Source organism: Peromyscus eremicus, chromosome 16_21 (genome assembly GCF_949786415.1).
Source record: "Peromyscus eremicus chromosome 16_21, PerEre_H2_v1, whole genome shotgun sequence".
Taxonomy (NCBI): Eukaryota; Metazoa; Chordata; class Mammalia; order Rodentia; family Cricetidae; genus Peromyscus; species Peromyscus eremicus.
In genome coordinates this window covers 12,740,644-12,754,459 of record NC_081432.1, presented here as the reverse complement: position 1 = coordinate 12,754,459, position 13,816 = coordinate 12,740,644, and the positions used below count along the sequence as shown (strand labels likewise).

The window sequence follows — 13,816 nt, the reverse complement described above, 5'->3', positions numbered from 1 at the left end:
TATCGTGGCCACTAAAATGAATTATTTATTGACTGTAGATTACAGAGCAGAATATAAGATGATGATGGTACAGCATTAAATGCAGTTGTTTATAAGGACAAGTTTATCAGATACAACATGTATATGTATGGTAATTATACATATTATAATTTTAATGGCCTTTTCTATAGGATTCCATACTGGCAAGGGATGTCTATGTAGTAATGAAAGGGCCTGTTTATCAAGATGAGCATTGTGTGCTCATTGGGATTTGACAGAGAGCTTCTTATCTTTGAATCAGGAGACACAGTTCCTTAATTGGATGTCTTGTTTAGCCTTACATGCAGCTGTGCTTATTTGCGTCAGTATAACTGATCACATCCTTCAGTACTAGCTCTTACACCAGTGTTTATCTAATATTCTTTCTTTTCCTTCCATAACTTTGTCTTCTTTTTTGAAACTTTTAATGTTATAATACAATTTTTCTCCCTCTCTTTCCTCCCTCCAAAGGATTCCGTATACCCATCCTTGCTCTCTTTCAAATTCATGAGTCTTGAATATTTCTTTTTAATTCATGTCCTAAAATTTTGAGTTTCTTTTTTTTTTTATTAAAGCCTTCCTTGAAAAATGTGAACATTTTAGCTTTTCTAAGCCACACTGGATGAGTAAGAACTGTCTTGGACCACAAAGTGTGTGAAACATACAGCCAGCCAGGTGTGAGAGCACGTATTGCATGTGATATTGTGACACCATTGTCATGTACCAAACTAACATTGGAAAACTTTACAACTGAACCACAAAAATAATTGCAAAAAAATTCTCATAGTGTTTCAAGTAAATTTATATCTTGTAGTGGGTCATTTCCATTGCCACCTCAGTCACCCTTAGATTCTGTAACAATAGTTAAACCATGTTAATGATTCTGCCTACCTGCAGGAACCAGACAAGTTAAAGTGCACACACAAAGAAAAGATCTGGGAACGTTTGTCTTCTTTCTTTTACTCTTCTCTCACTGTCAAAGACAGCTTGTCTGGTTTAGTGATAAATAGTTGTGATTTGCTATATATGATATTTGTGAAATTAAATTAACATAAAGCTCTATTATGTGGGAAGTTAATTCTCTAACAGTACTGTAATATCTTAGATTTTGTTCTGACAAAAATATAATGGAAATATATTAAATTAAATATAATGGAATGTATGGTTCATTCTTAAAAACTAAAACATGTATCTACTCTTATTAACTCAAATCTAACTATTTACACACCCTTAGTTTTTTTTTTAATTCAGCATCCTCAATATCCCCATTTATGAATTTTATTATTGTAGTAGCTTTGTTTCTTCTTTCATGGAAGAAGAAACCATGGAAAGTTTTCACTGTGATGATCTTGAGGAAGATTGGTCAGCTAACCATTCCCTCTAAAAGATAAAAGATGACACAAATTCTTATGATTTAGTAAATATGTAGCAATAAATGCTTGTTCTACATATATTCTATAGCTGAATATAAAGCAGGTGGTAATTTCTATCCTTTACAATCATTTGTCAAAAGTTCCATGAAAATATACAGCTATTTATACTAGTGAAGAGTAAGCTCTATATATGAAGCCCATTAAGCTCATCACATGCCAATATGTATTTCCTGAACAGGAAAGCATAGTCTACTTATATGTTATACACACAGGAAGTCACATTAATTCCAGCCCAGATCTGAAGCAGAAAGAAGCCCTGCCACAGCTCAGTGACAAAGAGAGTAAAGAAGTACTTCTTCACTCCCTCATGCATTTCTCTTATTTATGGTTTCTGTGGTGTGGAAGAGGCCCATCATACTGAGCAGGATAATTGAGACATGTTAATTATTCTATAGTTCTACTGATAATCTCACTCAGAACCCTCTTACAGACATATGCAGAATAATGTTTAGCCAAATGTCTGGCCACCCCGTGGCCAAGATAGTGTAAATAGACATACATATACTGCCTTCTGCTTCAGACTTCCTTGAGATGAATTGTCAGGCAACATCTGTCCAATGCCATGAATCCCACAAATTATATTGATAAGAGGAAAACAACTGTGTGTTAGTCTGATCGCCTGACATAAACTCATTCTTTGTGAGATGACGTTGCCTTGTCGATGTCTATCTCTTAGTGAAAACAAGGTGCCCTCTACATTTGATAACATGTCTTGTCATTAAGCTACATGACACTTCAGATCTTCCCAGATCTTGGGAAGATCGTGTAAGCAAATGGGAGAGGCATGGTTGCAGAAGCAGGAGGCTGTCCAGTCACATTTCCTATCTCAGGAAGAAGGGAGAAGACTCAAAGCCAGACCCAAGTAACTACTTTCTCCCAGGAGAGTCCACCTCCTAAACATTCCACAGCAATACCAAATATAACACCACTAGCCAATACTGACATGTGAACATATGGGGTACTTTTCACATTCAAAACATAGTGTAATTGTTACCTGTTAATTGCGAGATGAAATATATATATTACATATATGCATATAATATATATTTATTTCAAGACACTGTTGACCTAATAGTTTAAAATTGTATTGTGAAGAAAATGTAGCAAATAAAAACTGCTTGATACAGTATACTTAGAGGCAATGCCTGGTGTTTAACCACTGGGCAGGGTTGTCTTGCTCAGTCTGATGTTTCTTTAATAGTTTGCAGTAATCCAAAGCTGGACTGTTTTAATAGAATGTCCTTACACATAATCCCCACTGTGACATCAATTTACTGCTTATGTTGCACTAGGCTCCTATTCCCTGGAACCATTTCTGTATCTTGGAGTTTTGAAGTGGCATTTTTATTAAGTTGGTGTTATTGATTTTCCCTTTTGCTTTTTGCATTTGTTTTATAGCAAGTGGACACTTCCAGTGTGTTGTACCTTTGTGGGTAAATAGTATATTTGTATCAAAATTGCTTTTTGCGGTCTCTGTTGTAATCTGCGGAAGCAAGGCAGCAGTTTTGAAAAGTTCTTTAAAGTCGCTGTTTTCACACCACAGTTTGCTTGCAAAAATGAGACCAACTAGAAAGACCTATTTTGAGAGACACCAGGAAAGAAAATTCCAATATCAGCACCATGCCGAGAGTATAAAATCCCAGAATCCACTAAGACACACATTCTGAAAAATGCTTTACATACATTTGACTTTTAATCTTTTATTCTTAATGTTAGGAAACCAAGAAAAATTTGAATTGATATGAACATAAAGGAAAAAGATATTGAACAAAAATAGCTTCACCATGTTTTTTTTGCTATCTGTTCAAATCCTTATTAATTTCTTCTTGTGTACGATGATCAATACCTGTTACCCAGCCTCAGCAATCAACAGCACTACAGGACTTGTTTTATTGTATTCCTCATTGAGCAATGTTACTTTGAAGCAAATCCTAAACACCATATCCTTTCACATGCAATCATTTTGATATTTACATTGATACTAAATAAATCATACTTTTGAAATATTACAGAGATGTCATATAAGAATGGATTATATTATTTACTTCAATGATATTTCCAAATTAAAGTCCTGAGTGCTATTCTAAATCAAATCAATAAAGGATCAGGGCCAGATCAACCAAGCTATCCCTCCTTTTATGGGGAAGGAACTCTCTTGTTAATGGTGGTCTAACATCTTCACCCTTATTGGTTTTGCTAGTATAAACTGGGTTGTACATCGTACATTCCTTTTATGTCCGGGCTTCCTGTTTCACCATTCTGTTGCTAGTCCATCTAACTGATTCTGTTGCAGCACAGTGTGCAGTGGTCTGAATGTTGTTCACCTCATAGTTACTTGACTTTCTGAAGTACTGAGAACTGAAGAAGGGATTTGTATTCTTAACAACTGTTCTACCATAGTTTGATGAGGGACAGACATTAAATTTTTCTGTCAACACTTACCTGTGTATACCCTTATGTGTAGCATGAGAGTACACATGAGTATATTCTTGTTTGGGAAATACTAAATCATTTAAAGAGGAAACTGAAAATCATAGGATATGCATGAATTTTCCAAGGAAATATATTTTCAAAGTGATTAGGAAAATTTGTTTCCCCTGCAGAACAGCATTCACCATACTCCACCTTATGGAGAAAATTGGTATTGTCATGATTTCTAATTTTAGCCAAGCTGGTAAATGTATAGACATGTTTTATTGACATTTTAATAAAGATTTCCTGTTGCTAGTTAAAAAGAAAATTTCCCAAGTATTTAATGACTATTACAATATTTTTTATGACTATCCTATCTTAGAGTCTGCCACTCTCTACTGGATTATGAGGGTTTTGTTTTTATACATCCTGTATATGAATTCTTTGTTGAATATATGTACTGCAACTATCTCCACCAATTTGTAACTTAGATTTTTGCAAGTTGTTATTTTCAACCTACTCCAATGTGTTGAGTATTTTCATGACTTGTGTGCCATGTGTCCCACTGAATAATCCAATAGTGATTACAATATTGTGGAAATACTATTGTATATTTCTCCTACAATTTTATCTTATACATTTTCATCTATGATCTATTAAAATTTATTTTTAATATTTACTAGGAAGAAAGAATAAACGCTGAATTTTTTCCTATGTGGATATGTAATGAGCCCAGCCTTTTTTTCATAATGCAATTACATTCTCCTTACTCTGAAGTGCTCTTTTATGGGTCAGGGGACTCTGTGAATCTTTTTCTGCTATTGTTTTATTCTGAAGTAAGTAACTTAGCATGTCCAACTGAAATCTTGAATTCTGGAACAGTAAGTCTTACTTCTGACTTAGTTTTTTTCATCTGTTCCTGAGCCCATGAACTTTCATTTAAGTTTTTTTCTGTCATGTTATAAATTTCCTTATCTTAGATAAATTAGGTAAGGAATGACATCATACCTTATTGAATCGGCAAGTATATTGGTATGTGTGTTCTTTAACAAGCAATTGAGCTATAGATCCAAACCATCCCTTCTAAGTACCTCAGGCCAATTTTGACATTTTCAGGAAGAATGTTGAGTTTCAAATGATCTATGTGAAAAGCAAGGGCCAGTGGATCCCTCATTCTAGGTCCTACATCTAAACCTTTGATTTGTGATTTGTAGAGAAGTGTCTCTGGAAGAACACACACACACACACACATGAATACATCCAGTGTTCCAACACCACTTATGGAAGAAACTTTTATCACCCCAATGTGTGTTCTTGGTACCATACTCAAAACTCATTTGATAATAAATACACGTTTGTTTCAGAGCTCATTATTCTGTTTCATTGGTTAACATACCGGCCTCATGTTAATGCCATGTTGTTTGCGTTGCTATGGTTTGTAGTACATTTTAAAGTCAGGTCTTATGGTGTCTCCAGTTTTGTCCCTTTGGCTTAACATTACTTTGCATATATTTGCATATGTGTCTTTTGCTTTGCAACTTTATTTGCATATAGGACCATTTACCTATTTGTTACTGTTTTGTGTGTTTTGATACCATAAATTTTTTTAAAATTTCTGTATCAGTGTCAAGAGATTTCTCTCTGTAATAATCACATCTAGTAATTTATAAAAAGGCCTACAGGTAGCATGGTGTGTATAGCTCTGAAAAAAAAATATAGACAGTGAATGTTAAATATTCTCACCACAATATTATATACATGTGAGATAATACATGTGTTAACTAGCTAGATTTTGTCTTTCCACAATGTGTATATACTTCAAAAATTATGATGTATATAATATATACATATATATATATAATTTCATTTAAATTAAAGAGTAAAAGCAGATCATATAACTAAATAGAGGAGAGGTTTTAAGCAAACTTAAATATTGTATTCTAGGTTAATCTGCCTTTTGCTGTAGTATGAATGGAGGCCTAACATTGGTTTATAGCCCTTTCTCAATGACCATGGACTCATTTGCAAATTACTTACGAAAGCTTTCTTATAACTACAAAATAGTTCTTGGGATACTTCACTAAAGATATCCTCAGAGTGGCAGAAGTTTGGCATCAGATCTATTTCTACTTGAGGTCAAACAAGACCATATTTGATGTCTTTCTTTTAAAACATATTTTAAATCAAAATAGAATTACATACCTTTCGTTCTCCCCTTTCCTCCCTCTGCCCCTTACTCCTACCCTAGGAATCCTTCTTCCGATTCATCCTATTTCTCCCTATCAAGGTGATAGGCTCTTCCTCCTTGATCATTTTACACACACACACACACACAAGTATTTATGTGCATCTTCATTGTCCATGTGCACATGGTTTCATGGCCAACCAATCTGTCCCAGACAATCCACAGTGGGACGCATCCTAGGTGGAGTCTAACTCTTCCTCTTCCAGCAGTCACCAGTTGACCACAGTTGGAGATCTGACTTAGTGAAACCTTTCCCTGTCCCCTTTAGTATGTCTATTGACATCGCCATTGTTCTGGCTCTATGTCTACAGCCATTTCTACAAGAGGCTGTTTCACAGAAGACTTCCTATTATTTTGGCTCTTAGCCTTTCTGCTCCCTGTTTCATGATGTTCCCTGAGGCACAGTTGCAGGAGCTATCTTTCTGGGTCTGAGTTACCTGACTCAATACAAGTTTTTCTAGGTCCAACCATTTACCTGCTAATTTCATATTTCTTGACAGCTTAATTAGATTCCATTGTGTATAGGTGCCACATTTCCCTAGTGTCTTATTGGGGATTTTTGCATCTTTGTTGAACAAGGATATCACTCCATCATTTTGTTTTGTTTACTGTGTCCTTCTCTAGTTTGGGTAGTAGAGTAATACTGGCTGCATGGGATGTTTCTTTTCTTTTCTTTCTGTGTTTTTGTTTTTGATTAAGGATTGTTTGTAGTTCTTCTCTGAAAGCAAATAGAATTCTGATGTGAATCCATCTAGACCTAGATGTTTCTTTCTAAGCCCAGATACTTTTTATACTGTATTCCCTTATAACAGTAATTCTCAACCTTCCTAATGCTGCGGCCCTTTAATACAGTTCTGTGTTGTGGTGACCTCCCCCCCAACCATAAAATTATTTTGTTGCCACTTCATAACTATAATTTTGCTTTTGTTATGAATCATAATGTAAATATCTGATATGCCACACCTTTGGGTTGCATAGGTTCTCAAGGTTGGTCCCATGAGTTGAGAACAACTGCCTTAAAGTATTCTGAATTTCTTTTGTGCCTGCTGTAATGTTTCCATGTTTGTTCCTGCTAATTAGAGTAGTCCATTTCCTTCTTTGGGCTAGTTGGACTAAGGGGTGTCAATCTACCTTGTTTATCTTCTCAAGGAACCAGTTCTTAGATTCCTTGACTCTTTGTATTTCGCTTGTTTGTTTCTATTTCATTAATTTTTGCTTGGATTTTCATTCTTTGTTACCATTTGCTGCGTTGGGGTTTGATTTGTTTTTGTTTTTCCAAGTTCTTGTAATGTGATCACGGACTCATTTATCTGTGCTCTTTCTGATTTGTTTGTTTGTTTGTTTGTTTTTGTTTTTCGAGACAGGGTTTCTCTGTGTAGCTTTGCGCCTTTCCTGGAACTCACTTGGTAGCCCAGGCTGGCCTCGAACTCACAGAGATCCACCTGGCTCTGCCTCCCGAGTGCTGAGATTAAAGGCGTGCGCCACCACCACCCGGCTTCTTTCTGATTTTTTAACGTGGGTATTTAGAGCTATAAATTTCCATCTTAGACCTGCTTTTAAAGTTTCCCAGAGCTTTGTTGGTAGTGATGGTATATTTTTAGTTTCATGAATATTTTTTATTCTCTCTTGGTTTCTTCTTTGATTCATTTATCATTTAGTAATGTATTGTTTAATCTCTACAAGTTTATACTTACTGGGCTTTTACTTGGTGTTGATTTTATGTCTTATTGCATAATGTTTGGATAAGACATACAGAATGATTTCTGTTTTTCTCTATTTGCTGTGTTTGTTGCTTTATTTGTTTTCTATCTCAGGATGTGGTCTATTTTAGAGAAGCTTCTGTGTGCTGCTGAGTAAAATGTGTATTCTTTGGTGTTGGGTGGAGTATTTTGTAGATATTTGCTAGGTTCATTTGATGTAAGATGTCATTTAATTCTTAGGTTTCACTTTGTTTTGTCCAGATGACTTATCTATTGGAGAAATATCTGTTTGGATGCTGAAATGGCCTACTGTTATTGAGTATCTGTTAATCTGTGTCTATAATTCCATTACTGTGCTTTTTATGAAATTGGGTGTCATGTTATTTTGCAATTTGACCTGAGCGTGTGGACTTGTTTCTTTGGTTGTGTTTCTGATGTGATAATCTGGCTTTCCTTGGACTAGGCCAGTGCACGGGCTATATGACCTAAACTAGATCATATAAAGCTGGTGAGTGAGCTGTTTAGTTGGCCCAGGCAAAGAAGACTCTCACACCAGGAGACTGGAGCTATGTCTGTGGGTGCAGAGATGGCATTGGCAAAGGGAGAGATGGGAGAGAAAAGGAATATCTCACTGGTCAAAGATGGTCCTTGGAAAAAGGCTCAAAGGCCACTGATCTGGAGCTGGCCTGTGTGGAGATGGTCACAGGCAGGGGTAACATTGGGGAAGGGAGAGATCAACTTAGCCAGCAAAGCTGACTCAGGAGCAGAAAAGGTTCAGGAGGCCCTTGTCTGGAACTAGTTTCCTCGGTTTGTCCATCATAGTGGGATGGAGGGAAAGGGGTACCCAAGGGAAGGAGAGAGTTCCCAGGTAAGAGACTCACTGACTGATTTTGTGTGTCAACTTGACACAAGCTAGACTCATCTGGGAGGAAGGAGCCTCAATTGAGGAAATGCCTCCTTGAGATCCAGCTGTCAAGCATTTTTTCAACTAGTGATCAATGAAGAAGGACCCACCCTCTGGTGAGTGGTGCCTTCCCTGGGCAGGTGGTCCTGGGTTCTATAAGAAAGCAGGCTAAGCAGGCCATGATAAGTAAGCCAATAAGCAGTTCTCCTCCATGGCCTCTGCTATCAGCTCCTGCTTCAGGGATACTGCCCTGTTTGAGTTTCTGCCCTGACTTCCTTCCGTGATGAGTAGCAATGCTGAAGTGTAAGCTAAATAAATCCTTTTCTCCCCAACTTGCTCTTTGGTCATGGTGTCTCCTCACAGCAATAGAAACCCTAACGAAGACACCAGGCAAATGATTCTCACATGAAAAGGGTTCCCAGCTGCAGGTCTGGAACTAGATTTGTGCATTTACAGATGGTGATGTGCTAGGGGAGGGGCAGGAGAGGGAAGAAGCCACCCAGGAAAGGACCCATGCATGTGCAGGGTTGTGCGGCCCCAGCCTCTGCCATCTTATACTTCTCTCATACTACCTGACATTGTATTTAGAGTTCACTGAGTGTGACTCTTTTTTTCCTTCACATTTCGTGATGATTTGTTGGCGGTTTTGTTGCTTAAAATGCCTGTTAAGTGCTGATGGCATATGCTTCCCACTGTCCCCACGCAAAAGAAGAGAGAATGAGACTCGCAGAGAAAATGCGGATGTGACATCAGTCTCATTCAGACATTGCTTGTGCTGTTACTGTGTTAGCGAATCAATGCTGCACATCCAATTTCTTCACAGAGAAGTGAGTAAGGAAGATTTTATATTGGCTAGCTAGATCAAAGTGTGTGAGCGGAGACTTGCACACTGGTCCTATATTGCTCGGGGCTCCAAAGTTATTGTTCTTTACTTCAGCATTCACAGTAATTTTATGCAACTTAAGACCCACATATAATGAAATCATAACTGTACAAAAATATAAATCAAGCAATGAACACAGTGATTCTCTGGGGGAAATCAAGTGAGATTAGTGAAGGTAAATATTCTCTTTGAGACTTTTGATCAAAATCAATTTAGGCTGGCAAAAGGAGGTATGTGTCATATGATATCTGCACAATAAACAGAATAACTAATATTGTGTTTACATTCTAATGCTTTTTACTGTTCATTAAATAAGGCAATTGCTTAACTTTAAAAAATGACTTTATAAATCAAAACAAAGTTCCATTTAGCCATAGCATATGGAAACAATGCTCTGTTTAATTAAGTAAGAAACATATATATCAACAAAATTGCACCTACTGATGCACTCTGACCTGAGTTTTACACACATGTACCATTTATATAACATTTCAAACAGCCTAAACTTGCTTGTCTCCTGAGGCATTTATCATTTATTTATGCCAGAAACCTTTTCACTATTGAAACTTCATAAACTTTTACTTTCTGGGTAGTGATTTTTGATAACTTCTGATTTTCAATTAATCTGTATAGTTTATGAACCTTCAGATAGCTGTGTAAATGATTTATGGGGAAAGACACAAATTAAATAAGTAAATGGCAACCTCAGGCATTTTCACAGTCTAGTCTTATTGTATATAGGACTCTTCAAAAACCAGATTTAAATGTGACATATTGAAATTTAAAAAGATATAGAACATACTTATTTTTGTAGCAGATGTGCCCCAAAACTATAAATACCACAAAGTATAGACTACAAAAGAGCCGACAGTCTTTGTCATTGTTGTTGTTTTGTTTTGTTTGTTTGTTTTTTGAGACAGGGTTTCTCTGTGTAGCCCTGGCTGTCCTAGAACTCGCTCTGTAGACCAGGCTGGCCTCGAACTCACAGAGATCAGCCTGCCTCCTCTGGGTGCTGGGATTAAAGACATGCACTACTATGCCCAGCAAGAGCAGGCAGTCTTGGGGGCCCCACACCCACAGGATACGCAGAAGTTTACCAAGTATCATCGATTGTGCCTCAGTAAGAAAAGTTCACATGAAGATAAGCATATCATTCACACTCATGTGGCATATGTACACAGGCAAGCCTACAGACATAGAAGCGTATTTCTATGCTTCATGGGGATATGCTTGTATCCTCATACCTACAGGCCACATGTACACAGGCATGTAGCTACAAAGATAGGAACAATTTTCTGGTGGGAACAAATACCAAGGAATATTAAATTACATGTTGAAGTCTACTAATTTATTTTGTCTTTTTCTTCTTTTTGTGTGTATGGATATGGTGTTTGTGGTGGATGTGGGGGGGGGGGTGTTTGCGCATGCACAAATGAATTTGCCTGTGGAGACCTGAAGCTGGAGACTACCATGTTCTTGGATTGTTCTCTACCATATTCTTTGAGGCAGACTCTCTCAATCAAACCTAGAGACTACACATACCTATTTCTTTAGTCAGCTTGCTATTGGGATCCCCTTCTCTGTCACTGCAACACCTGCAGATTATTTGCCTGGGCTGGGAAAATCCTCTGGCTTGAGATGCAAGCTAATTAGCCATTGAGCCACCTCCCTAGCCTTAAAGTCTATTAGGTTTTTTTTTTTTTTAATTTGCATCTCACCACCTTATTCCATTTATTTACATGTAGTTCAGATTTTCACTGGTGTACATTCACTGAGAGCCTCCACACCTTATTCTCAGATATTGCTCTTCTATCAACTTCAAACATTTGTTGGGCAGGTCTGTCACCAGCAGATCAAAAATGACTGCGCTATTGTATGTATGAGTGCACACCTGTGCATGCTAGTGTGCTATAACAGTAAAAATGAGCAGGGGCCATCTACACTAAGATGTTTACTACTCACACAAAAATAGGGAACAGAGCCAAGCTCATTCATCTGTGCGATGCTGACTGAGCTTTGTGATTACATGGCGGTGCCCAAACCTGCTCCTCCTCCACACTGAGGAAGTAAAGCTGCCAACATTCCCAAAATTAGAGATCAATTGAATTCTTACTGTAAATAAAAACAGAGAGAGTAGTGTGAATGGAATAAAATGGCAAAATCTGTTATACTGCAGCTTTTAATGTTTTTCAAGGACTTAAATCTCCTTCAAACATTAGCTTAAGATGTTTTTTAAGATATGTTTTCTATGTATCAGGATAGCAATCCTATCCCTTTTTCTCTGTTGATACAACTAAGCTATTGTCTCTCCTTTTCCTTTCAGAAATATAAACTAATAAATTTTTTGGTAGAATAGTATTTCTGCTTGATTTCTAAAATAAAAAAATAAGTATGACCATAAATGATATGAATGGCACCAAATCCTGAATTGAAATCATAAAAAAATCATAATAAATAAATCACATTAATCTCTGGAATAACCTTACAATTGCAAAAATAAATGAATTCTCTTCCCAGTAGTTTACACTCAGTGTTTTTGGACTTTGTCACTAAGTGTATCATTTTTAAAATACCCAGAGAAATATAAAGGAAGGCTTCTGCTAGGGGAGTAGATTCGAGCATCCAAGCAGCTATTTGTTAACCTAACTTTTGCATGCATTACCAACCTGGATTTCCTGACTCTCTCAAATGATTTCTTATTTTAAAATAAAAACCCCAACTTCAATTTAAATTCTAGCTTGCAAATAACTTAACGCATTAAAACTTTTAAGAAAGGAAACAGATGCATTTTTCTCCACAGGTGCTGAGTGGCTAATGGAATCAAAATGGTCCAAATGTGCTTTTCTCTGAACTTTCTGTTTCTTTATCCAATCATGATCTTGACGTTGTAAACTTTACACACGTAAGGACTCTTGTGTGAGGACTGCACAGATTTACCTATTTATCCTTAGTGCTACGAGTCTGTGATTTGAGCAGCTGACTTCTCTCTTCCTCTGTGTCATGAAGAGACAGTTTTTAATCTGGAAGTCTTGTACAGATGATCAAAGGAGAACACACAGTTTTTCTTTCATTTTTTTTTTTCAGCTCACTCCAGTTGGCACCACAATATTCACAGGATTTTCAGGAGACAATGGAGCTACAGACATTGATGATGGCCCCAATGGACAGATAGAGTACGTCATTCAGTACAACCCAGAAGATCCGGTAGGTACTCATGTTTGTGTTTGTTGTGAGGGAGGCATCTAATAGGTAGTTGCTTTAGCTGGTACAATTATTAAATTATCCCCTAGTTGCACTATTCTTAATATTAATGGCTCTTTTATAAAAGCTTATTTTGGAAATAGATATAATACAATAAAACACCTTTTTGTTTGTTTGTTTGTTTGTTTGTTTTTTACTAAATTTCCATTACACTGAACTCCAGAACCTTCTAAGTGAATCACTGATGACAGTACAGAATAACACAGACAAGATAGGGCCCAGCTTAGAAGGCATGCAAATAATCTTACTGCTGCCATCATACCCGGAAAGCACAGGAAGTGTGTTTCTGGTATACAATGGCCCTAATGCCCCATCTGGGCCACCATGGACCTGAGACAGAGTAAGGCACAGCTTCTAGCAATGGCCTCTGTGGTTTGGGAGGAGGGTCGGTTTGTTGTTTTAAACCAGAGGATATCTATGTTGGTTTTCTAATGGTTTTAGCCATGAAATGATTTGTTTCAAGTGACTTGTTATATAATTTCAGAATTCTTTAACTGAAAAGTCCAGACGAGCATGGCACATAGAACCAACTAAGCAGGGCTCCCACGGGCTCCCACAGGCAAGACTGAAGCAGCAAGCGTGCACAGGGCCTGCGTGGGTCTGTGCTAGGTCCTCTGCATACATGTTATGGTTGTTGGCTTGATGTTTGGAGGGACTTCTGACAGTGGGAGTGGGCGTGTCTCTGCCTCTTTGCCTGCCCTTGGGACTCTTTTCCTCTGATTGTTCAGCCTCAATATGAGGTCTTTTGCCTTATCTCATTGCATCTTGTTTGTGTGTGTGTGTGTGTGTGTGTGTGTGTGTGTGTGTGTGTGTGTGTGTGTGTGTGTGTGCTTGGTTGCTGTCTCTTAGAGGCCTGCTCTTTTCTGAAGGGAAACTGGGGGAGTGGGGAACTGGGGGGAAGCTGAGAGGAGTGGAGGGAGGGGAAACTGTTGTCAGTGTGTACTGTATGAGAGAATAATC

The 13,816-nt window shown here is 37.4% G+C and overlaps 1 protein-coding gene across 8 annotated transcripts in view; it reads left to right on the top strand.

Moving 5' to 3' along the window:
- Pcdh15 (protocadherin related 15) overlaps positions 1 to 13,816 on the top strand; it is a 623,956-nt gene that overhangs the window by 214,320 nt on the left and 395,820 nt on the right. For all 8 annotated transcript variants that reach the window (XM_059244010.1, XM_059244012.1, XM_059244013.1 and 5 more), the window contains one exon: positions 12,680 to 12,799. In XM_059244010.1, the coding sequence (XP_059099993.1) occupies positions 12,680 to 12,799 (120 nt within the window). The remainder of the gene's footprint in view (positions 1 to 12,679; positions 12,800 to 13,816) is intronic.